This window comes from Nipponia nippon, unplaced genomic scaffold, assembly GCF_047370975.1.
Source record: "Nipponia nippon isolate SJK-2023a ecotype South Korea unplaced genomic scaffold, ASM4737097v1 scaffold_35, whole genome shotgun sequence".
Classification (NCBI taxonomy): Eukaryota; Metazoa; Chordata; class Aves; order Pelecaniformes; family Threskiornithidae; genus Nipponia; species Nipponia nippon.
Genome location: NW_028262353.1, coordinates 737,373 through 758,054, shown reverse-complemented (window position 1 = coordinate 758,054; position 20,682 = coordinate 737,373). Strand labels below are relative to the sequence as shown.

The window sequence follows — 20,682 nt, the reverse complement described above, 5'->3', positions numbered from 1 at the left end:
GGCTCAGGGCGCCGCCATCTTAACTAAGGGCAGGGCCGCACCTCCTCCTCCTTTCTGGGCCGCCGTTACCGGTGGGGCGGCGGCGGCCGGGCCCAACCCGCGAGGCGGGGACGGGGACGCGTCCCGTTGTCCCGGCAGACCGGGCTCGTCCCGGCCCCGGCAGCGCAGTCACGCCCCCCCCCCCCGCCCGTCGAAACGGCCACACCCATCATGGCACCACCCCCCGCCACACCCATCATGGCGGCTCCCCACGGCCACACCCATCATGGCCGGCACCCCCAGGCTGCGAGGAAGGGCGAGGGTCTCTGTGGACGGGCTGTTCCTTTTATTGGGACGAGCATGGCGGCGGGGCTGAGCCCTCCCTGCGGGGCCACGGGCCCGTCTCGGTGCCAGCAGTCCCGCGTGCGCCCGGCTAGGGCAGGCGTGTGCCGGCACACGCGTGTGCCAGAGGGTCCTTCCCCAGGGCACGCCTGGGGTCCCGGGTCCGGGGTCCCGTGCCCAGCGTCCCGTCCGCCTGCCGCCGTCCCCGGGGGGGTGGCTACGCCGAGCTGGGGGCGACGTGGCCGTCGTTGGCCTCGCTCAAGTTGGCGGCCCACTCCTTCCTCTGGATCGTCCCCGTCTTCTCCTCGCGGAACTGCTGCCGCTCCTCCCGCGGGATCTTCACGGCGTGGTACTGCGGCACGGCCGGCGGCGCGTAGCGTGCTCGGCGGAAGAAGCCCAGCTGGGGGGGACCGGCGAGTCAGGGCCCCGCGGGGACGCCCCGGCTTCGGGACCGGCTCCGTCAGCCCGCGGCAGCGGCGCTTGCCCGTCCCTCGGCGCTCGCCCCGAAAGCGCAGGGGTGCACGCTTTGCACCGGCATTTGCACGACCGCACGCCAGCACTGCAAACCCTCGCGCGTCCCGGTTCGGGCACTGCAAACCCTTGCACAATCGTGTGCCAGCACTGCAAACCCATGCGCACCCACACTCCAAGCCCTCGCACGTCCTGGCCTGGGTGCTGCAAGCCCTCGCACGTCCGTGCACCAGCACTGCAAACCCCTCGTCCGTCCACCCTGACGCTGCAAACCCTCGCACGCCTGCACGCAGACGCTGCAAGCCCTCGTCCCGCCGCCGCGGCACGCTGCCGGCCCTCGCACGCCCGCGCAGGGCGGCCGCCGGCTCTCGCACACCCCTGCGCACCCGTGCTCGCTGCGCGCCGGGGCCGGGGCGGGAGAGCCCTGCGTTACCGCTCGCCCTCCAGCGCCTGCTTGTCCGCCGCCGAGGGCTGCAGGCCCAGGCGGGCCCGGTAATAGTTAGCGGCGTAGCGGGACTTTCGGCTGCTCCGCTTGAAGAAGCCGCACTGGGGAGGAAGCGAGAGGGTGAGGCCGGGCGAGGCCAGGCTTTATGGCACGGCACAGCACGGCACGGCTGGGGTGGCGTGGCACGGCACGGCCGGGGTGACAGAGCAGAGCTGGGGTTGCATGGCACGGCACGGTATGGCACGGCTGGGGGAGCACGGCACAGCTGGCGTGGCACAGCATGGCATGGTGTGGCATGGCATGGCACGGCACGGTGGGGCATGGCACGGCATGGCTGGGGTGGTAAAGTACGGCACAGCATGGCAGTGTGGCATAGCACAGCTGGGGGGGCACAGCATGGCACAGTGTGGCACAGCATGGCATGGCTGGGGTGGCACAGCGTGGCACAGCATGGCACTGCGTGGCGTGGCATGGCATGGCTGGGGTGGCACAGGGGACCCTGTGCCGTGGGGAGGGGGACACATCCTGCCACGGGGACCCCCTCCCCGTCCCTCACCTTCCAGAGGATGAAGACCAGCAGGGCCAGGACGAGAACACCGGCCAGCACGGCCAGCAGGATGACCCACCAGGGCACGCCGCCGGCCACCGCCGCCCCGGGGTCCAGGTAGATGGAGACGGGGATCTGGGGAGGGGAGGGCGGTCAGGGGGCAGCGGGGGCCGGGGGGCCAGGGGCTGGGGGGGCCGGGGCGGCAGGGCCAGACCTGCGTGGAGGCGTCCTTCAGCACCAGGTTCTTGATGGAGGAGGTCACCGAGACGCTGGCGCGCACGATCAGCTCCACCGAGGTGACGGCCAGGTACTCCTGCGGCGGGGGCACGGGACGGGCTGAGCCCCCTCCCCGGCCCGGGGGTCCCGTCCCCGTCCCCGTCCCCTCCTACCTCCAGGAAGGTGCCGTTCCAGAGGCGCCCGCGCGCCGTCAGCACGGCGGCGCGCTCGAAGCTGTGCAGCGGGCAGCGGAAGGCCAGGCAGCGCGCGGTGCCCTGGGCGCAGTCCTGCGGGACGGGGGTCAGCCCGGCTGCACGCCCCACGAGGGGGGCACCCCGGGAGCGGGTGCACCCCCGGCACGGGTGCTCCCCAACAGCGGGTGCACCCCAGGAGCAGGGGTACCCCAGCCCCGCTCACCAGCGTGACGTTCCTCCTCCTCTCCGCGGGCGCCGGCACCCACCAGGACCCCGGGCTGGGCGCCTCGGCGTCGTCAGCCTCCCCCGGCAGCTCCTGGAGGGGGGAAGGACGGGCATGGAGGGGGGCGGCAGGGACCCCCCCGGCTCGCAGGCGTCCCCTCCCGCGGCGGTACCAGGGCCAGGCGCAGCGGGTTGGCGGGGGGGCTGCAGGCCACCCGCTGCCCCGGGGGAGCCGCCAGCTCCAGGTGCAGGGGGTAGAGCAGCCATTTCCCGTTGCTGATCTCGTGGGGCCAGAGGAGGGTGAGGAAGGCCGAGCCCAGCGTCTTCAGCGACTGGCCCCGGTTGGAGACCTGCCGGCGGGGGGACGACAGCGGTGTGAGCAGGGCAGCGCGGACCCCCCGCCCCACAGCCGCCCCCCACCCAGGAGCACGGGGCGGGAAGGGGAGCAGCGGGGCCGAGATCCCCGGCAGCCCGCGCGCCCCCCGTCCCGTCGGGGCGACTCACCGTGACCTCGAAGCGCACGGCGCTGCCCACCTGGCTCTCCCGCCGCATGGCGCTCTCCCCCCGCACCGCCCCGCCAAAGAAGAGCCGGGGCGGCACGGCCACGCTGCGGGGACAGCCGGGGGTCAGGGCAGCCCCGGGGGGGTCCCGGCCCCCCCTCCCTGCCCTCACTCACCCCGTCACGGAGAGCGGCAGCTCGATGACCACGCGGGCGCGAGCCACCACCGGCTCCAGCCCCGGCTGCTCACTGATCCTGGGGAGAGGCGGGGGGGGTCAGGGGGGGCACCACCCCGAATCCCCCCCCAAACGCGCCCGTGTGCAGAGCCGAGCGCGGGGCTCCGCCGCGAAGGCCCCCAACGACCCCGGGCTCACGTGGACAGGGCCAGCTCCACCGCCAGGTCCGTGGTCTGGATGGTGATGCCCAGGGTGCTGAGGATGAGGAAGAACCGCACCTGGGGGCAGAGGGGTGAGGGCCGGGGCCGGGGCCAGGGCCAGGGGCCGGGGGGAGCGGGGACCTGCGCCCACCTGGGCTCCGCGTTTCATGGGGTTCCCCAGCTCGCACTCCACCTGCGAGCCGTTCTGGTTGGCGAGGCACACCACCGGCTTCTCCTGGGGGGCAGAGAGCTGAGCCCCGCCGCTGGCGTCCCCCCCGCCCACCACGCCCCGGGACTGGCCCCCGCCTGCACCCCCAGCACCCCCAGCCCTCTGCAGCCCCAGGACCATCCCCATCCCGCACTCCCGGCACCCCCAGGACCAGCCCTGTCCCCCCAGTGTCCCCAGGACCACCCCGAGCCCTCTGCCCTCAGCACCCCCGGGACCATCCCCATCCCTCTGCACCCCAGGTCTGACCTCATCCCACACCCCCAGCGCCCCTGGGACCACCCCTGGCCCTCCAGCACCCCCAGGACCATCCCCATCCCTCTGCACCCCCAGCACCCCCGGGACCACCCCTGGCCCTCCAGCACCCCCAGGACCATCCCCATCCCTCTGCACCCCCAGCCCCCTGGGTACCACCCCATCCTCGCCCCCGCCCCGGCCCCCGCCGCACCGAGGGTGCCCGGCCGTCGTAGGGGCGCAGGGCGGAGTAGGGCAGCTCCGGGGGGAAGGTGGCGGTGAGCAGGGCCTCGTGGGCATCGTCCCCGTCCCGCTGCGGCTCCGCCGGGTCCGAGGGCAGGTTGGTGACGTGGATCTCCAGGGCCACGTCCTTCTGGTCGCTCATGGCGAAGATGGCGGTGCCATCCGTGCCCCTGGGGACAGAGCCGCCGTGAGCACCCCTGGGGGTCCCCAATGTCCCGCGGGGTGGGGACCCGGGGGGCAGCACCCCGGCCCCCCTCACCTGGGCAGGGGCAAGAAATCGGCGTCCCCCAGGCGGGCGCAGAACTGGAAATGGAGCTGGAGGTTGCTCTGGCAGATCTTGTCGTCCCCGCAGCCCTGCTTCAGGAAATGCACCTGGGGGGACACGGGGGGACGGGGACACTCCAGGCAGCCCCCGCGCCGGCCGGTGCGCCCCGGACCCCCGGGGAGGCGGGGGACGCGGCCGGGTCCCCACCTCGGTGCGGTGGCTGCTGGGCTGCTGGGGGCTGAGCACCGGGGAGAGGGGCGGCAGGGAGGTCCCCCGGCTCTGCCGCACGGCCCCGGCTCCTTGGATGCCGTAGGCGAGGGTGACGGCGATGGGGCGCAGCTTGTCACGGATGCTGTCCTGCGGGCAGGGCGGGCGAGGGTGAGGGGGACTGGGATGAAGACGGGGATGAAGATGGGGATGGGGATGGAAACAGGGATGAAGATGAGGATGGGGATGAGGATGGGGATGGAAACAGGGACGAAGATGAGGATGGGGATGAGGATGAGGGGGATGAAGATGAGGATGGGGATGGAAACAGGGACGAGGATGAGGATGGGGATGAGGACAGGGACCCACCTGGAGCTGGAAGGTGGCTTTGACGCAGGCGCGGGCGTGCTGCCGGGGCAGCTCCACCGTGTTGGAGAACTGGTGCTCGGGGTCCGATGGACGGCGGCCGAGGAAGGAGACGCGGGGGGCCTGGCCCCGCCGCCGGCGGTCCGTGTCGGCGTCGAAGACGTACTCCAGCACTGCGGGAGAGGGACGGGCGCGATGCCGGGGGGCCCTCCCGTCCCAGCCCGGGGGGCTGCTGTCCCCCCGCCCGTCCCGCCGCGCTCACCGAGGCGGGGGCTGTAGCTGGCGGGACTGGCCGTGTAGCTGAAGCAGGCTCGGACGTCCACGCTGCGGGGGCACGGGGTGAGACGGGGGCACCCCCCCGGCCGTGCCCGGGGAGGGGAGGCGGGGAGGGGGAGCGGGTGGCACCCACCAGACGCCCTCCTGGTGCTGGCAGTTGCTCTGCTCCAGGTCGATGTTGGGGGGGAGCAGGGAGACGTTCCTGGAGACGTGGACGACCGGCCGGGCCCTGCCGGGGGAGAAACGGGGGGTGCCAGGCTGGGCCCCGCCGGGGCACCCCAAGCCTTGCGCAGACCTGGCACTCACCCCCTGCACGGGACCCCCGCCGTGCCCAGGGACCCCCCGGGTCAGGGGATGCCCTGGGAGGGTTTGAGGGGAGCCCCGCCATGGGGGTGCTCGGGGATGGGGGGGTGCGCCAGGACAGGGGATGCTCGGGGGCAGGGGATGCTCAGGGATGGGGGATATTTGGGGACAGGGGATGCTTGGGGACAGGGGATGCTCCAGGACAGGGGATGCTCCGGGATAGGGGATATTTGGGGACAGGGGATGCTTGGGGACAGGGGATGCTCAGGGACAGGGATGCTCGGGGAAGGGCGATGCTCGGGGAGGGGGCACTCACCTGTACAGCACGACGGTGTCGGAGAGGGAGCCGACGAGCAGGTCGGGGTAGAGGTTCCCATCCACGTCCAGCCCCCCCGAGAGGGAGTACCCGAAGGCCGTCACCCCCACGCCCTCCCCATCCAGGACCTGGGGACAGGGTGTCCGTGACACCGGGGAGGGGCGGGGGGGGGACGATGGCCAACACACCCCCCCGCCCCGCACCCCCTCACCTGTGCCGGCTTTGCCACGATGCCCAGGTTGCTGCCGTGGTAGATGTAGACTTTGCCGGCGCCGTCGAAGGGGGCTCCCACGGCCAGGTCTGGGGGGGCACGGGCAGGTAGTGGGGGCCCAGACCCCTCCCAGGGCCCTCTGCGGGATGCGGCCCCCGGTGCCACCATCTCCCCCCCAGCAGGACGCAGGCAGCGTCCCAGCCCAGAGCCCCCCGAGCCCCTCACCCTCAAAGCCGTCCCGGTTGAGGTCCCCGGCGGCGCTGAGGGCGATGCCGAACATGGAGCCGCGGGTGCCGTTGAGGCGGAGGGGGGTGGCGGAGTCCCAGCGCCCCGCTGGGTTGATGTAGACGTAGGCGGCCCCCCCGATCTCCTCCTTGCGCTCAAAAAAGTGGGGGGCCCCCACCACCAGGTCCATCCAGCTGCGGGGACGGCGGCTCCATCACTCCTGGCCCTGGCAAGCTGCCCCGGTGCGCCGAGCCAGGGCGATGCCCCGGCACCAAGACTGGGGGGGCCAAGCCGCCACGGCCCGGGGGGGTCTCCCCAAACTCACCCATCGCTGTTGAGGTCGAGCACGGCGACGGCATAGCCGAAGGCGGAGGTGAGCTGCTGGCCGGGCAGCACGGCCTCGGGGACCAGGCGGTTGGCGCTGTCGCGGCGCAGGATGACGACGGCCCCGGTGTGGTTGGCGCGGGGGGCTCCGGTGACGAAGCTCAGCTCCCGCCTCCGCGTCAGCCCCGCGCCCGAGTCCACCGAGAAGCCTGCGGAGGGGGGCAGGCGTCGGTGCCCGCCCGGCCCCCGGCCCCCCACACCCGCCGTCTGCCCGTCCCTCCGTCCCTCCGTCCGTCCGTCTCTCTCTCTGCTCAGCCCTGCGTGGCCAGGTCTCCCCTCGGGGACCCTCGTGCTTTGGCGTGGGAATGGGGCGGCCCTGCTCGTGCCTCAGTTTCCCTGCCCTGCGCTGCCTGGGCCACAGCGGCTGCAGCGGGGGGGGCAGGACTGCGGGGTCCCCTCCCCAGCTCTGGGCCAGGGGAAGCCGGGGGAGCAGAGGAGCGGCCCCTCCCCGCATTGCCAGAAGGGAAGATTTTGGGGAGAGAAGGGAAGATTTTGGAGCCAGAGCAGCAAGACCCGGAGCAGAGCCGGATGGGGGCCGGACCCCCCCCAGCTGGAGAGAGCAGGAGACCCCTCTCCACGACGGGGGGCCAGGAGCCCCTTCCCCACATGCAGTGGCTGCAGTGCACGGCCCCCCCGGCAGCCACGCAGCCCCTGAGCCCCCCGAGCCCCCCGGCAGCCACACAGCCCCCCGGCAGCCCCCCGAGCCCCCCAGCAGCCCCCCGGCAGCCCCCAGCCAGGCTCCAGCTGCCCCCCCAGGAACCATGCACCCCCCCATGCAGAAACACCTCCGGAGGGAAGAGCACGGGGACAGGGGGTGCTGGGGGCCACGCCAGGCTCTGGGCCCCCCGTCCCTGGGCTCTGCCCCCCCCCAGCCTGGCGGTGCCCCTGCCACAGCCCCCGCACAGCCACGGGACACAGGACAGGGACAGGGACGGGGACAAGGCAGCGCTGCCCGCAGGGAGCCCCGGCCGGGGGGGTCTGGGACCCCCACCCCGGCGGGTGACGGCCGCAGGCGCGTGCCTGGACCCCCGCAGGGCGCGGGGAGGTGGGCAGCCACGCGCATGCACGGCCAGGTGTGCAAGGGGGGTGCACGAGGAGGGGGCTGCACGCAGCGGGGGGGCAAAGGGGGTGCACACAAGGAGGGGGGCTGCATGCAGCAGGGGTGCAAGGGGGTGCACACGAGGAGGGGGGGCTGCATGCAGCCAGGGTGCAAGGGGGGGTGCACAAGGAGGGGGCTGCACGCAGCGGGGGTGCAAGGGGGGGGTGCTTCGCGCGTGCACGAGGAGGGGAGCAACGCTGCACTGTGGGGAGGCACAGAGGGAGGCGCGCTCGGTGCACGCGTGCGTGCACAGGGACACACGTGTTGCACGGGGACACACGTGTGCACGTCCGCTCGCAGGGCCCGGCCGAGGCTGCGGGACCTCGCCTCTCCTCTCCCGTCCACAGACACGAGGGACACGCCACAGGACACGGCGCTGGGAGGGTGGCACACGGGGACGCCGCCGGCGGCGGCGCGTACGAACCCAAGTAGCTATTCTGGGCCACGTCGCCGGCCGCGCCGGGCACCTTCTCGTTGGGCTCGGGGGTTTTGTAGACCAGCTGGTCGGGGTCTGAGCTATCAATGTTTGTCACAAAGAGCAGCCCTGCGCCGCGGCCGGGCGGGAGAGAAAGAGAGAGGGGCGTCAGGGCGGGCACGGCGGCCTGGGCGGGCTGGAGCCGGGCGGCGGGGCCGGAGGGGGTCCCACGGCAGCGGTGGGGGTCCCCGGTGCCGTGCCGTGCCGCCGCGCCCGGGCTCCGCCGCGCCCGTACCGAAGTAGCTGTTGGCGGGCACGGGGATGAGCGAGGGGTCCTGGTCCTTCTCGCCCCCGGCTTCGTAGGGCCCGTCGTCGTAGCGCAGCAGGTCGAGGGAGCTCTGGTTAAGCAGCTCCACGCGCAGGTTCCCTGCCGAACCGAGGAGGGGTGAGGGGGGCCGGGGGGGCACCCCTGGGGTGGGGGGGGACCCCGGGGTGGGGACCCCCTGGGGACCCTCCTGCTGCCGGGGGACGAAGGGGCACCAGAGCCGCCCCACGGCCCCGCGCTCGCCGGCTGGGCACGGCCCTGGCCTGGGCATCCCGGCACACGGACACACCGGTGCCCGCGTGTGCACAGCCACGGGCACGCACCCACCCACGCGTGTACACACACACGGCGTGCACGCGTGCGCACACGCCTGCATGCACGCACACGGGCTTGCACGCATGCACACACCCACAGGCGCACGCATGCACACTCATACGGCGTGCACACGCCTGCGTGCTCACACCCACCGCACGAACACACACCTGAGCTTGCACCTATAGCGTGCTCACACCCACAGCGTGCACACATATCGAGCAGGTATGGGCACATGCGTGCACACACGCGGGCGTACATGCACACCCCCCCCCACAGGTACAGTCATAGTGCATGCGTGCAAGCCCGTGTGCGTGCATGCACAGCATGCGTACACACGCTCACACCTGTGCTCACACCCACCACACGCGGGCAGCTGTACGCTCACACCTATAGCACACTCACACCTGCGCTCACACCCACTGCACGTGGGCAGCCATACACTCACACCTATAGCACACTCACACCTATAGCACACTCACAGCCACTGCACGCAGGCAGCCATACGCTCACACCTATAGCACGCTCACACCTGCGCTCACACCCACTGCACACGGGCAGCCATACACTCGCTCACACCTATAGCACGCTCACACCCACCACATGCGGGCAGCCATATGCTCACACCTATAGCACACTCACAGCCACCGCACGCGGGCAGCCGTACGCTCACACCTATAGCACGCTCACACCTATAGCACACTCACACCTGCGCTCACACCCACTGCACGCGGGCAGCCATACACTCACACCTATAGCACACTCATACCTATAGCACACTCACAGCCACTGCACGCAGGCAGCCATACGCTCACACCTATAGCACGCTCACACCTATAGCACGCTCACACGCAGCACCCAGGCACCCGTACGCTCACACCCACAGCTTGCACACCCACCGTGCATGCACGTGCGCACCTTGCACGCCCGCCCAGGCAGGCACACGCACCCACGCACACCCGCGCACCCAGGCAGCGCCCGCAGCCCCGCGCCCGCAGCCGCCCCCGTCCTCACCCTTCCAGTTGTAGGTGCCGGGGGCCCCGAAGAGGATGTAATGGTGGTCGGGGCTGAAGGCGGCGGCCAGGCCCTGCTGGCAGGAGCCGAAGCGGTCGTGGCCCTGCGGCCGCCCCTCGCAGAACTTCCACTCGCCGCCGTCCAGCTCGTCCCGCACCCGCAGGTCCTGGCTCAGCACGAAGCAGCGCCCGATCACGTCCCGCGTCTCCAGGGGCTGCCGCACCCGGTGCCGCGCCTCGTACAGGTGGGCGCAGGTCTGCGTGCGGGGAGGGGGTCAGGCGGGGCTGGGGGCCCCCCGCAGCCCTCGCCGCCGTCACCCCCCCCGCTGCTCACCACAATCTTGCCGCCGGCGCCTTGGCTCTTCACGCTCACCCCCAGCCACTGGTTCTCCTTGCTCTCCCGCCGCAGGTCCACTGGTGGGGACGGGCAGCGTCAGCCCCGCCGCGACCCCCGGGGCGGGGAGCCGGGGGGGTCCCCGCAGACCGAGCGCCCCCGGGCGCGCGCCTCACCTCCCTCGTCGATGGGCACGCGCCAGCAGTCGGAGAGCTCGGGGGTCAGCGGGCAGGCGAAGAGCCCCCCGGTCCGGTTGGCACCTTGGCTGGGCAGCGCCGGCGCCTGGGGGGCCCCCACCAGCAACCTGCCGCGGCAGGGACCCCCCGTCAGGGCGTGTGCGACGCTGGGCTTGGCACACCCGCGCTGCCGGCTTCGCACGCCCGGTCCCGCCCCCCGTCATCCATCTGGAGCCACCGCAGCGTCCCCGGCCCCGCGCAGCTGTCCTCACGCCCCCGCACCGATTTCACGCCGCTGGCCGTGCCGGCGCGGTGCATGCCCAGCGCGGTGCCAGCCCGTCCGGCCGAGCAGCTGCAGCCCCGGCACGGCCATTCCCAGGCCTCAGCCGCAGCTCGGTGCACGTGTGGGCAGGGGAGGGGGCGCAGGAGGTGACGCACACCCGGACCCCCCACTCCTGCCCACTCCCTGCCCCGTCCCCCCGGTGCAGCAGGGTTAGGGGCACCCTGACCCCCACCCCACACAGCCCTCCCCGGGGTCCCCGAGGGGACGGGGCTCGCTCCCCTGTCGGACGAGTGCTGTGCCACCGGTGGCTCCCCGGTGGCCGTGGGGGACCCGTGGCCACCCCCAGCCCCTCTCCCCGGGGGACGGTGGCCTTGGGACGCCAGGGAGCCCCGGGGGGTGACGGAGAGGCAGAGCCGGTAAAAATAAACTGGAATTCACCCAAAATAACCCTGCAGCAACATGCCCAAAAAAGGAGGGAGCCAGACGGAGGCACAGGAGCGCACCCCGCGCTGGGCGCCGGGCACTGCCCGGGGTGCCAGGGCCAGGGGACCCTGTAGGAGCCATGGGGGCGATACCCTCCCTGAGCCCTGCCGGGGACCGGAGGGGATGGCAGGGGGACGCCGGCGCGGTGCCGGCAGGGCAGAGCCCAGCGCGGTGCCAGCGGCTCCGCAAACACCTGCCCGCGAGCTGGGGCGCCGGGGAGCCAAAATGTCCCTCCCGGCGCCAAGAATGTGAAGAGGGCGGCTGGCGTGGCCGGGCGGCTTCAGCCGGCGCCACCGGCCTGGGGGGCACAGGGGTAGGCGGCGGCGAGCCGGGGCGTCGGGGACGGGGAGGGTGGCTGGGGCCTAGCGAGCGGGTGGGGAGGCGTGGGCGACAGCGCCCTGAGACCTGCCCGCTCCAGGGGTCCCCATCGCTGAGACCCCCGCCAGCAGCCCGAGCCCCCCAGGGGCCACAGGTGCCTTGGGGGCCACGGGGGCTGGGGGCGACGGGGGCGACGGGGGCCAGGGCCCGCGGCCGGTGGCCGCCCTGGCATGCGGCGGGTGGGCGTTTGCCAGCTCAGCGGCGAGCGGGCGCGGGGGAGGCGGCGGGCAGGGCCGGGGGGGCCCGGCCGGGGGGGTCCCTCCACCCGAGCACCCCGAGGCTGCGCCCGGGGCATCGATCGCCCCCCGACCCCCCACCCCCGGCTCCTGCCGAGCAGCTCGGAGCGGCAGCGCAGGCGGTGGGGCCCCGCGCCCGTCCCCGTCCCCTCGGGTCTCCGGCCCGGTCGGGGGCTCGGCACCCCGGAGGGGCAGCACCGGGGAGAAGCGGGGGGGTCCCCGGCTCAGCGGGGGGACAAGGGGGGGACACGGCCCCGAGGAGGGGGCACAGAGCGGGGTGACCCCCCCCGGGCAGGGTCCGCGGCTCCCGCGCCCCTCCCGGCCCCGGCTACCGGAGACCCGCGGGTACCGGAGCCCCCGGCCCCGCACTCACCAACCGGCCGGCTCGGGGCTGAGCTGCCGGTGCAGAGCCACAGCGAAGCCGAAGAGGCTGCCCTTGTCGCCGTCCTTCAGCAGGGTGCTGGTGGCGTCCAGGTTGAAGGCTGCGCTCGCCAGCAGCCGCAGGCAGAGCCAGGGCAGCCACAGCCGCCGAGCCCCCGCCATGCCGCCGCCCCCGGCTCCCGGCTCCCGGCTCCCGGCTCCCGGCTCCGGCCGCTGCCGCCGCTCCCGGCTCCCGCCGCCGCCGAGGAGGAGCTGGGGCGGCCGGGGAAGCGCAGCCCCGGCCCCGCCTGCCGCGGGCTGGGTCACCCCGTGTCACGGCCCGGTGTCACGGCCCGGGTGGCTCAGCCCGGGCCAGGGCAGCAGCACCCCACGGCACCGTGCATCACACCCCGCACCTCGCTGCACAGGGCAGCGCACCCCGTATCGCAGCGTGCTGCACCCCACGGCACCGCGCATCGCACCCCGCACCTCACTGCACGGGGCGTTGCACCCCGTATCGCAGCGTGCTGCACCCCACGGCACCGCGCATCGCACCTCGCACCCCACGGCACCACGCATCACACCCCGCACCTCACTGCATGGAGCGTTGCACCCTGTATCGCAGCATGCTGCACCCCATGGCACCACGCATCGCACCCTGCACCTTGCTGCACGGGACGTTGCACCCCGTATCGCAGCGTGCTGCACCCCATGGCACTGCACATTGCACCCCACACCCCACGGCACCGTGCATCGCACCCCGCACCTCGCTGCACAGGGCAGCGCACCCCACATTGCAGCGTGCTGCACCCCACGGCACCGCGCATCGCACCCTGCACCTCGCTGCACAGGGCAGCGCACCCCGTATCGCAGCGTGCTGCACCCCACGGCACCGTGCATCGCACCCTGCACCTCGCTGCACAGGGCAGCGCACCCCACATTGCAGCGTGCTGCACCCCACGGCACTGCGCATAGCACCTCACACCGCTGCGCGGGGCATCACACCCCGTACCTGGGTACTGCACCCCAAATCGCTGTGCATCACAGCCCTTATCGCAGTGCACGGCACCCATCGCCCCGTATTGCACCCCACCCCACGCAGTGCTGCACAGCGCATCACCCCCATACCGCAGCGCATCACCCCCGTATCGCACTGCACGGCACCCCACACCGCAGCGCACGGCACCCCGTATCACGCTGCACGGCACCCCACGCCGCAGCGCACGGCACCCTGTATCGCACTGCGCGGCACCCCGTATCGCACTGCACGGCACCCCACGCCGCAGCGCACGGCACCCCACGCCGCACGGACCAGCCCTGCCCGCGCGCGGAGGCGGACGTCCGTCGAAGCCCCCAGCCCCGGCCGATGCTGCCGGAGGCCCCCCCGTCCAGGCGCAGCCCCGGGGGCGCAGGTGACCCCCCCAGGGCTCCCTGGCCCCAAAGCGCTGCCCACCAGCGCTGCTGGAGCGGGGCCACAGCCCCCAGGGCCGGGCACGGCGCCCGGGCTGGGCAGCAGGGGTTCCCCGGCCGGGGGCGAGGCGCAGGGCAGTCGCCCGCCCCCGGACCCTCGCCCTCCGTGAGCCGGGACGGAGCGGAGGAGCGCTCGCGAGACGGCTGCTGGGCCTGGTGTGCCGGGACGGCAACCGGCCTCTGCATGGCCGCCGCCGAGGGGCAACACCCCGGCACCCCGATACCCCAAAACCCCATCACCTGCAGCGATACCCCGATAGCCCATCGCCTGCAGCGACACCCCAATACCCCGATACCCCAATACCCCGTCACCTGCAGTGACACCCACCTGGCACAGCCGCCGCGCGGGGGCCATTTGCCGTCCCGGCAGCTCCCCAGCGCCAAGGCCGCGCTCACGGGGACGGCCCTGGGGACACAGCGATGGGAAGGGGACCGGGACAGCCGAGCCCTGTCCCCAGACTCCTGCCAGGTCCCCAGCCACCTCCACCCTTGGCCTGGGAGAGGAGTAACCCCCCTGCACCCCAAAACGAGAGGAGCCGCTGGCTCCCCGGCAGGAGCGGGGCCCGTGCACCCCCGCGCCGAAGGGGCCGGTGCCTTTGCAGGCTCCCGGGGACGGGGGGGCCCGCGGTGCCGGCACGGCCGGACCCCCGAGCAGCGGGACCGGGTCCCACAGGCGCGGCCGTGGCTCGAGCACGGCGCCGTGCCCCAAACGGCAGCTTGGCGGGGTGGGAAAGGGGGGGCTGTCATATTTTCCAGCACACCGGCTATTTTTAACTGCTCCCGCTCTCCAAAGGCCTGTGAAGATATTTGGGAGCTGGCAGAGCTGCTCCGGCCGTGTGAATGGGCTCCAGCTCCGCGCTGGACGCAGGAACAGTCCTTCACCCCGACCTCCTCCTCCTCCTCCTCGCTGCCGGCCGGCCCTGCCTTTGGGGGGGATGAGGGCAGGACCGAGAGGGTCCGCGCCCCCCAGCTCGCCCCCCGCCTGGCTGCCGGCCAGCCCTCCCCACGCTCGCCCCTGCTTTCCTCTTCGGCAGCCCAAATCCCCGACGTCCCCGACGTCACGCTCCCGACGTGGGAAAGGGCCGATCCCTGCCTGGGAGTGGAGGCTGGGAACAGCCCCGGTCCCCGGGGGCCGCTCGGCCTCCCGCCGCCCCCCATCGCTCCCCGCCAGCTCTCCCGTGCGGCTGCCGCTGCCCGACGGAAGAGGCCGGCATCACGCGAGCATTGGGCCGAGTATAAAGAGAAAGGAAGGTGGTCACGGCCAGGAAGCAAGATGAGCAACCCATCCAGATAAAACCACGGTTTGGGCTCCCGGCGCCGTCCCTCAGCACAGAGGGGGCCCCCAAAAGAGCTGATCAAGGCTTCAGGGTGCCCACGAGCAGGGGGAGAGGGGCTGGGACCCCCGCTCGCTCTGCCACCGCCTCTCCTCCCGGCTTCCACGCCAGCCGCCTCGGGGGCACCACGCTCCCAAGCCTCCCCCTCCCAGCCCAGCCTCCAAATCCGCTTTCTTTTCCCTCAAAGGGACCCAAACGCGAGCAGCACCCCGAGCCCTGGCCCCGGGGGAGCCAGCCCTGCACCCCAAGCAGCGCTGCTCAGCACCGCGCACGGCCAGGACGGGCCCTCGGGGTGCCACGGCGGGGGCTCGCCCCGCTCCCCGCACCGAGCCCGGTAACGTGCCGGGGAAGCCAGCTGCTCCAGATTAGCGACCGCAGCTCCCCTGGGGGCCCAGCCCCCCCAGAGCCCCGCGGGCCGGGGATTTCCAACCCCAAAACCACCTCGTGAACGGACGAGAGAGGACAATTCCTAACTTGGGGCTCCTGGGGCTTCCCGGCCTCGTCCCATCCCGGCACCAGCCGCCGGCGACTGGGTTTCAGCGGGGCCGGCTTTGTCGCACACGGCACGGCACAAGCGGGCGGCAGCGAGAGCAGATCTCTCATCCCCTCCGCACCATCTGAAGAGAATTTTATTTTCGGTGCAAGGGCCGATTTCCAGACGAGGCAGGGCGTGCTGGGGGAGCGCTCCCCCGGCCCCGCTGGCGGCGCGACGCCGTTCCCCGCGGCTCAGGCACGAAGCGCGAGGGTTTTCACGGCTGGGGGCAGAGCAAGGGGGGGGTCAGGCAGCAACTCGCCCGCCAGGAGAAGAAAACTCCTTGTTGGGAGCATTCCCTTTGTTCCAAGCCCTGGCTTGGATGTGAACCCTCAGCTCCCAGAAGCCACAGCCTCTCCCCAACGGCCGCCGCGCCCGAGACAGGGGGAGCGTGGCGGGGGGCCGCGGGGCTGAGCTCCCCATCCCGCCCAAGGGCGGCGGAGCCCGGGGGCAACACCGGGACGTCTTCGTCCCGCTCCCGCAGCCAGGGCAGGATCCAGGAGCCTCGCCAAGGCTTTCGCGGGGTCAGGAGCGCGGGGGAGCGGGGAAGCGCCTCCCTGGGCGTAGAAGCAGCTGGAGCCAGGGAGCGGCGAGGGCCGGGACCGGAGCGAAGGCAGGGCGAGGATGGGACCCACTGCTCGCTTCCACGCGGACGGAGGGAGGGAAATGCTCCCGAGAGCTCCCCCGGCGCGGCCAAACCACCTCGCCAGCACCGGGGACTCTGTGAAGGGCCGAATTGAACCCAGGCTCCCCCCACGGAGCGTCCTCCGCAGAGCCACGCACCAGTGCAGCTCCTGCGCCCGCAGCCCGGGCCCGTCGTGCCTGGCAGGGCAGAGCAAGCGCGTTTCGCTGCCATTCCAGGCGGCGTCAGCCAGGGAAGCCGAGGCGCATCCCCGGCGCGTGCCGAGAGCGGGAGCCAGCGCCTGGGAGAGGTGCAAACTCCCGCAGGCGCCTGCAGGAGGGTCAGCCGTCACCAAAAGGTCCCCAGCCGGGCAGCGATCTTCATTCCTGTGGAAGGAAGGGCAGGAACCGGCTCGGCGCGGTTCCGGGAGCGGTGCCTTGCGCCGGGGCTCCCGCGGGCGGGAGAGCTGCCGGCAGTTACCCTGCGGACACCAAACCCCTCCGATACACCCAAAGCTTTCGCCGGGAGCAGCTGACCCCGGCACACGCCAGGCCCGGGCGCAGGGAGGAGCGGAGCGGCCCCGCCACACGCAGCCCCCGAGCACGCTCTGCCCGGCAGCACCCCCGTTAGCCCAGCACGCTCGGCAGCTACCGAGTGACACAGCAAAACAAATTCCTCTGCCCTTCCCAAGGCTGCAGGGGCTCCTGCAGGCAAGAACTTGTTTGTGTAACTGGAGCAGGCCAGCATCGGACAGGCGGGTGGGGAGCAAGCTGGGGTTATTTTTACCCAATCGCTGGTTTATCTTTGGCCACATTTTATGCTCGAGTTCCTGTAGCTGCAGCCAGAGCTCCGCCAGGTCACCAGCTCAGAGCACGAAGGCAAGGGGACAGCGAAGGAAAAAGGTGCTGAATCCACGGGGAGAATCCACATCCACGCACATCCTGCTCCCGACAGGGCCAGGAGCGGGCAGCCCCTGCCGGGAGCGCCCTGAAGGGAACTGGGGAAGAAACAGGCCGCACCGCGGCTGCGAGGAGGCACAACGTCGTCGTGCTGCCTGCACCCCGAGCCCGCCGGAGCGCCCCGAGCCCTGCCTACCCCTTGCCCGCACCGACCCGCAGAACCACAGCCCCCTCCCTGCAGTCCCAGCCTTTTCTTTTCGCCTTCCTGATACTCCCTTCCCCTGCCCAACCCGAGGGATGAGGAGACCTTCCTCCTCCTCCTCCTCCTCACTCTGCTCGGCTGCGGCACCCGGCCAAGGGACCAGCCTCATCCCAGGTCTCGGGCTGATTAAGCCCGGTGAGATCAGACGCATCCCGGCATTTCTGCCAGCTCACCCTTCCGGCACTCTGCAGGCCAATTTAATTTTCCTAGCGCACTTTGCTGGCAGCGGCCGCATCCCGGGCGCCCGGCCGGCTCCCCCCCCCCCCGCCAGCTCATCCCGCTCCCCACCAGCCCCAGCCATTACGTCCTGGCACAGGGACAGCCCCGGCGGCCGTACCTGACATTGGGATGCCCTGCCAAGGATGACTCTGGATTATTTGAGATTTAGCCCCGGTCTCGGTTCTGCCGCAGCCGAGAAGCAGGCGAGAGCTCAGGAATTCCCAAGCAGCGCAGGCTGCCCCACCTGGGAAGTAAAAGCGGGCTTAACAGAGCCGCGCTCGGCTCCTCCGGGCATCCCCGGCCTCTCCCTCGCCAGCGGGGAGCAGAGCACTGCCCCGCTCATCGCGGATCTCGGGGAGGAGGAGGGACGGCTCGCCTGTCCCCCAGCACCCCGAGGACGGGGCGCGGACCCCGGCACCTTGCGCTGCAGCCGAGCCCGGGCTCTCGGTTGCTCACAGGGCGCAGGCCAGGCCCCCCCAGCCGCACGGCTGGTACTGGGACCAGCAGCCAGCACAGCTGGGACCAGCAGAGCCAGGGGAGCCTGACGCCCTGGGCAGCGCATGAGGCAGCCACGTACCTGCCGTGCCACAGAGTCCCAGGCCCCTATAGCACCCATACGTCCCGCAGCACAAACCCCGCACCCCCAGCCGGGCCCCTATAGGACCCACAGCTGCCAGCCAGGCTGCCAGACCCCCCCAGACCCCCAGCCAGGCTCCTACAGCCCCCCCAGCTCCACGCTCCCTCAGACAGCTCTCTATAGCCCTGACGTGCCCCTGTCACCCTCGCAGGCCACACCCAGACCCCTATAGACCCTGTGGACCCCTATGGCCCCCTCATGCCATCAGCCAGGCCCCTGTACCCGCCTCAGGCACCTATAGCCCCCACACAGGCCCCCATAGCCCCCTCGGACTACCAGCTGGGCTCCTCTAGCCCTCACCCAGGCCCCTATAGCCCTCACCCAGGCCCCTATAGCCCCCTGATGCCATCAGGCAGGCCCCTGTATCCCCCTCAGGCACCTGTAGGCCCCACACAGGCCCCTGTAGCCCCCTCGGGCTACCAGCTGGGCCCCTGTAGCCCTCACCTGGGCCCCTCTAGCCCTCACCCAGGCCCCAAAGCCCCCTCGGGTTACCAGCTGGGCTCCTCTAGCCCTCACCCAGGCCCCTATAGACTCTGGACCCCTATGGCCCCCTCATGCCATCAGCCAGGCCCCTGTACCCCCCTCAGGCACCTATAGCCCCCACACAGGCCCCTGTAGCCCCTCGGGCTACCAGCTGGGCCCCTATAGCCCTCACCCGGGCCCCTACAGCCCCCACATGGGCCCCTATCCCCCATCCAGGCCCCTACAGCCCCGCCCCAAGGCCGGCGGCCCGGCCCCTATGGCCGCTATAGGCCCCGCAGGCGCCGGGAGGCGGGGCGGGGCGGTGACGCGGCGGTGACGCGGCGGTCAGGTGACGCGGGCCGTGCCGGGGCCGCCATGCTGTCCCGGCTGCTGAAGGAGCACCAGGCGCGGCAGAGCGAGCGGCGGGAGCTGCAGGGTGAGCCCGCCCCCGTCCCCATGGCGACCGGCCCCGCCCCGCGGCCCGATTGGCGGCAGGAGCCGCCGCTCACCGCGGGGGGCCGCGCGGGCGCGCATCCCATTGGCCGGCGGGGCTGTCCGTCAAAGGGGGGGGAAGGCGACCGCGGCGGTGAGGCGCGGGGGTGGCCGGCAGGGTGGAGCGTGATGTCACGGCCCCGCACGCTGACGTCACGCGGCTCCCTGCTGGCGTCACGGCCAGCGTGCGCGGGGGGGTGAGTTGGGGTCCCGCCGCCCCTGACGGCCGCGTCCCCGCAGAGCGGCGGCGCCGGGAGGCCATCGCCGCCGCCACCCGCCTGACCGAGGCCCTGGTCGATCACCTCAACGTGGGGTGAGGCCCCGGCGGGACCCCCGGCCCCGCACCCCCGGCCCCCGCCAGGGACCCCCGCAGCCCCATGGACCCTGTGGGGGTCCCCCCCGAACCCCCCAGCTGGGGACCCCCCGACCCCCCCAGCCCCTTTTACCCCTGGAAACCCCAGCCAGGGACACCCCCCCCCCCAATCCCGGTGCCCCTTCCCCCCAAAACCCCCAGCCAGGGACCCCTGCACCCCCCCCCAAAACCTCTGCTCAGGGACCCCCCAAACCCCCAGCCAGGGAACCCCCTACCCCTGGTGCCCCTTCCCCCCAAAACCCCTGCCCAGGGACCCCCCAAACTCCCAGCCAGGGACCCCTGCCCCCCCAAAACCCCTGCCCAGGGACCCCCTCAACTCCATGGCCCCTTCCACCCTCCAAATTCCCGCCCCGGGGACCCCCAGCCCCATTCACGGCTCCCCCAGGCTCCCCCCCCCCTCCCCGGGGACCCCCCAGCCCGGGGCCGCTGGGGCAGGACCCCACTCCCCGCGCCTGCCCCCCGCCCCGTGTCCCCCCCCAGGGTGGCGCAGGCCTACGTCAACCAGCGGAAGCTGGACCACGAGGTGAAGACGCTGCAGGTGCAGGCGGCCCAGTTCGCCAAGCAGACGGGGCAGTGGATCACCATGGTGGAGAACTTCAACCAGGCCCTCAAGGTGGGGGTCCCGGCCCCCAGGCACGGGCGGGGAGGTCGCCCCCCACCCCTCCCTTGGCACGGGGGGGGATTTCCCTCTGGGCCACGCGGAGAAGCAGCCCCACGGGCCCCCCCATGTCACTGGTGCTGGCCAAGGGCTGGGGTCCTGCGCCCCACCTGCGCCAGGAGGGTGGGTGGGCTGCAGCCCCCAGCCCCGCGGCTTGACACTGGAGCAGCCCGGCGGTGCCATCTGCCTGCTGCCGCATGGCCCCACGGCGGGCAGCACCCGCGGGGTCCCAGCCAGCCCGGAGGGGGAGAGTGAGGCAGGGTGGGACCCCAAAAATCCCACCTGACAGCCCCCCCATCCCGGCAGGAGATCGGCGACGTGGAGAACTGGGCCCGCAGCATCGAGATGGACATGCGGACCATCGCCACCGCCCTGGAGTACGTCTACAAGGGGCAGCTCCAGCCCTCCTGCTCTTGAGCCGCCGCTGCCGGGGCCCCCGGCCCCCCAGCACTGCAGCTGCTCCTGGCAGATAACGCACACCCAGCTGTGACGCCGCGGTTGCTCCCGGCCGCCGCGGGGACGCCGCCGGAGCGGGCGGAATAAAGCGTGGTTGCAGGGGCGGTGTGTGGAGGGGCCCTGGCGCTGCCCTGGGCTGCCCCCCCTAAGCCCCCTCATCCTCTTTTCCGCTTAACGCGGGCTCTGAGGCCCCTTCTTCTCCCAGACAAAGGGCCCCTTCTGGGCCGGGAGGGCGCTAATCCCCCGGGGGGGCTCGGCCCCCCAGCTCCGCGCGCTGCCCCCTCCCAGGGCTGGGAAGGGGGCCC

At 72.6% G+C, this 20,682-nt stretch overlaps 2 protein-coding genes across 16 annotated transcripts; one reads left to right on the top strand and one right to left on the bottom strand.

The window, feature by feature from the left end:
• Positions 1 to 304: 304 nt before the first annotated feature.
• ITGA7 (integrin subunit alpha 7) lies at positions 305 to 20,220 on the bottom strand. 15 transcript variants are annotated; one of them, XM_087771651.1, is made up of 28 exons: positions 20,204 to 20,220; positions 17,418 to 17,543; positions 16,081 to 16,943; positions 10,222 to 10,349; positions 10,046 to 10,125; positions 9,713 to 9,968; positions 8,357 to 8,488; positions 8,071 to 8,190; positions 6,489 to 6,696; positions 6,164 to 6,357; positions 5,939 to 6,027; positions 5,728 to 5,855; positions 5,242 to 5,337; positions 5,095 to 5,156; positions 4,836 to 5,005; positions 4,467 to 4,616; positions 4,254 to 4,366; positions 3,966 to 4,164; positions 3,443 to 3,526; positions 3,290 to 3,369; positions 3,093 to 3,170; positions 2,921 to 3,023; positions 2,590 to 2,766; positions 2,418 to 2,510; positions 2,174 to 2,287; positions 1,999 to 2,097; positions 1,794 to 1,919; positions 305 to 721 (listed from the first exon to the last, which is right to left on the bottom strand). In XM_087771651.1, the coding sequence occupies exons 3-28, from the start codon at positions 16,731 to 16,733 to the stop codon at positions 539 to 541; spliced, it is 3,915 nt and encodes a 1,304-aa protein (XP_087627777.1). In that variant the 5' UTR covers positions 16,734 to 16,943; positions 17,418 to 17,543; positions 20,204 to 20,220; the 3' UTR covers positions 305 to 538. The 15 variants fall into 15 exon arrangements, with proteins under 15 accessions (XP_087627777.1, XP_087627776.1, XP_087627779.1 ...); XM_087771650.1 differs by lacking the exon at positions 20,204 to 20,220 and adding an exon at positions 17,877 to 18,006; XM_087771653.1 differs by lacking the exon at positions 20,204 to 20,220 and having other exon boundaries at positions 16,081 to 16,916; positions 17,418 to 17,954.
• On the top strand, positions 18,710 to 20,552 carry BLOC1S1 (biogenesis of lysosomal organelles complex 1 subunit 1). Its single transcript, XM_087771813.1, has 4 exons — positions 18,710 to 18,834; positions 19,131 to 19,203; positions 19,744 to 19,876; positions 20,228 to 20,552. The coding sequence occupies exons 1-4, from the start codon at positions 18,774 to 18,776 to the stop codon at positions 20,336 to 20,338; spliced, it is 378 nt and encodes a 125-aa protein (XP_087627939.1). The 5' UTR covers positions 18,710 to 18,773; the 3' UTR covers positions 20,339 to 20,552.
• Positions 20,553 to 20,682: the final 130 nt, after the last annotated feature.

Excerpts from the sequence above, each read along its gene's own strand:
- BLOC1S1 (XM_087771813.1), top strand. The coding sequence starts at position 18,774 with ATGCTGTCCCGGCTGCTGAAGGAGCACCAGGCGCGGCAGAGCGAGCGG. Across the intron at positions 18,835-19,130 it reads CGAGCGGCGGGAGCTGCAGG|AGCGGCGGCGCCGGGAGGCC; the intron begins GTGAGCCCGCCC and ends GCGTCCCCGCAG. Across the intron at positions 19,204-19,743 it reads GTCGATCACCTCAACGTGGG|GGTGGCGCAGGCCTACGTCA; the intron begins GTGAGGCCCCGG and ends GTCCCCCCCCAG.
- ITGA7 (XM_087771651.1), bottom strand. The coding sequence starts at position 16,733 with ATGTGGCCAAAGATAAACCAGCGATTGGGTAAAAATAACCCCAGCTTG. Across the intron at positions 6,028-6,163 it reads CAACCGGGACGGCTTTGAGG|ACCTGGCCGTGGGAGCCCCC; the intron begins GTGAGGGGCTCG and ends GTGCCCCCCCAG. Across the intron at positions 2,098-2,173 it reads GGAACGGCACCTTCCTGGAG|GAGTACCTGGCCGTCACCTC; the intron begins GTAGGAGGGGAC and ends CCCCCGCCGCAG.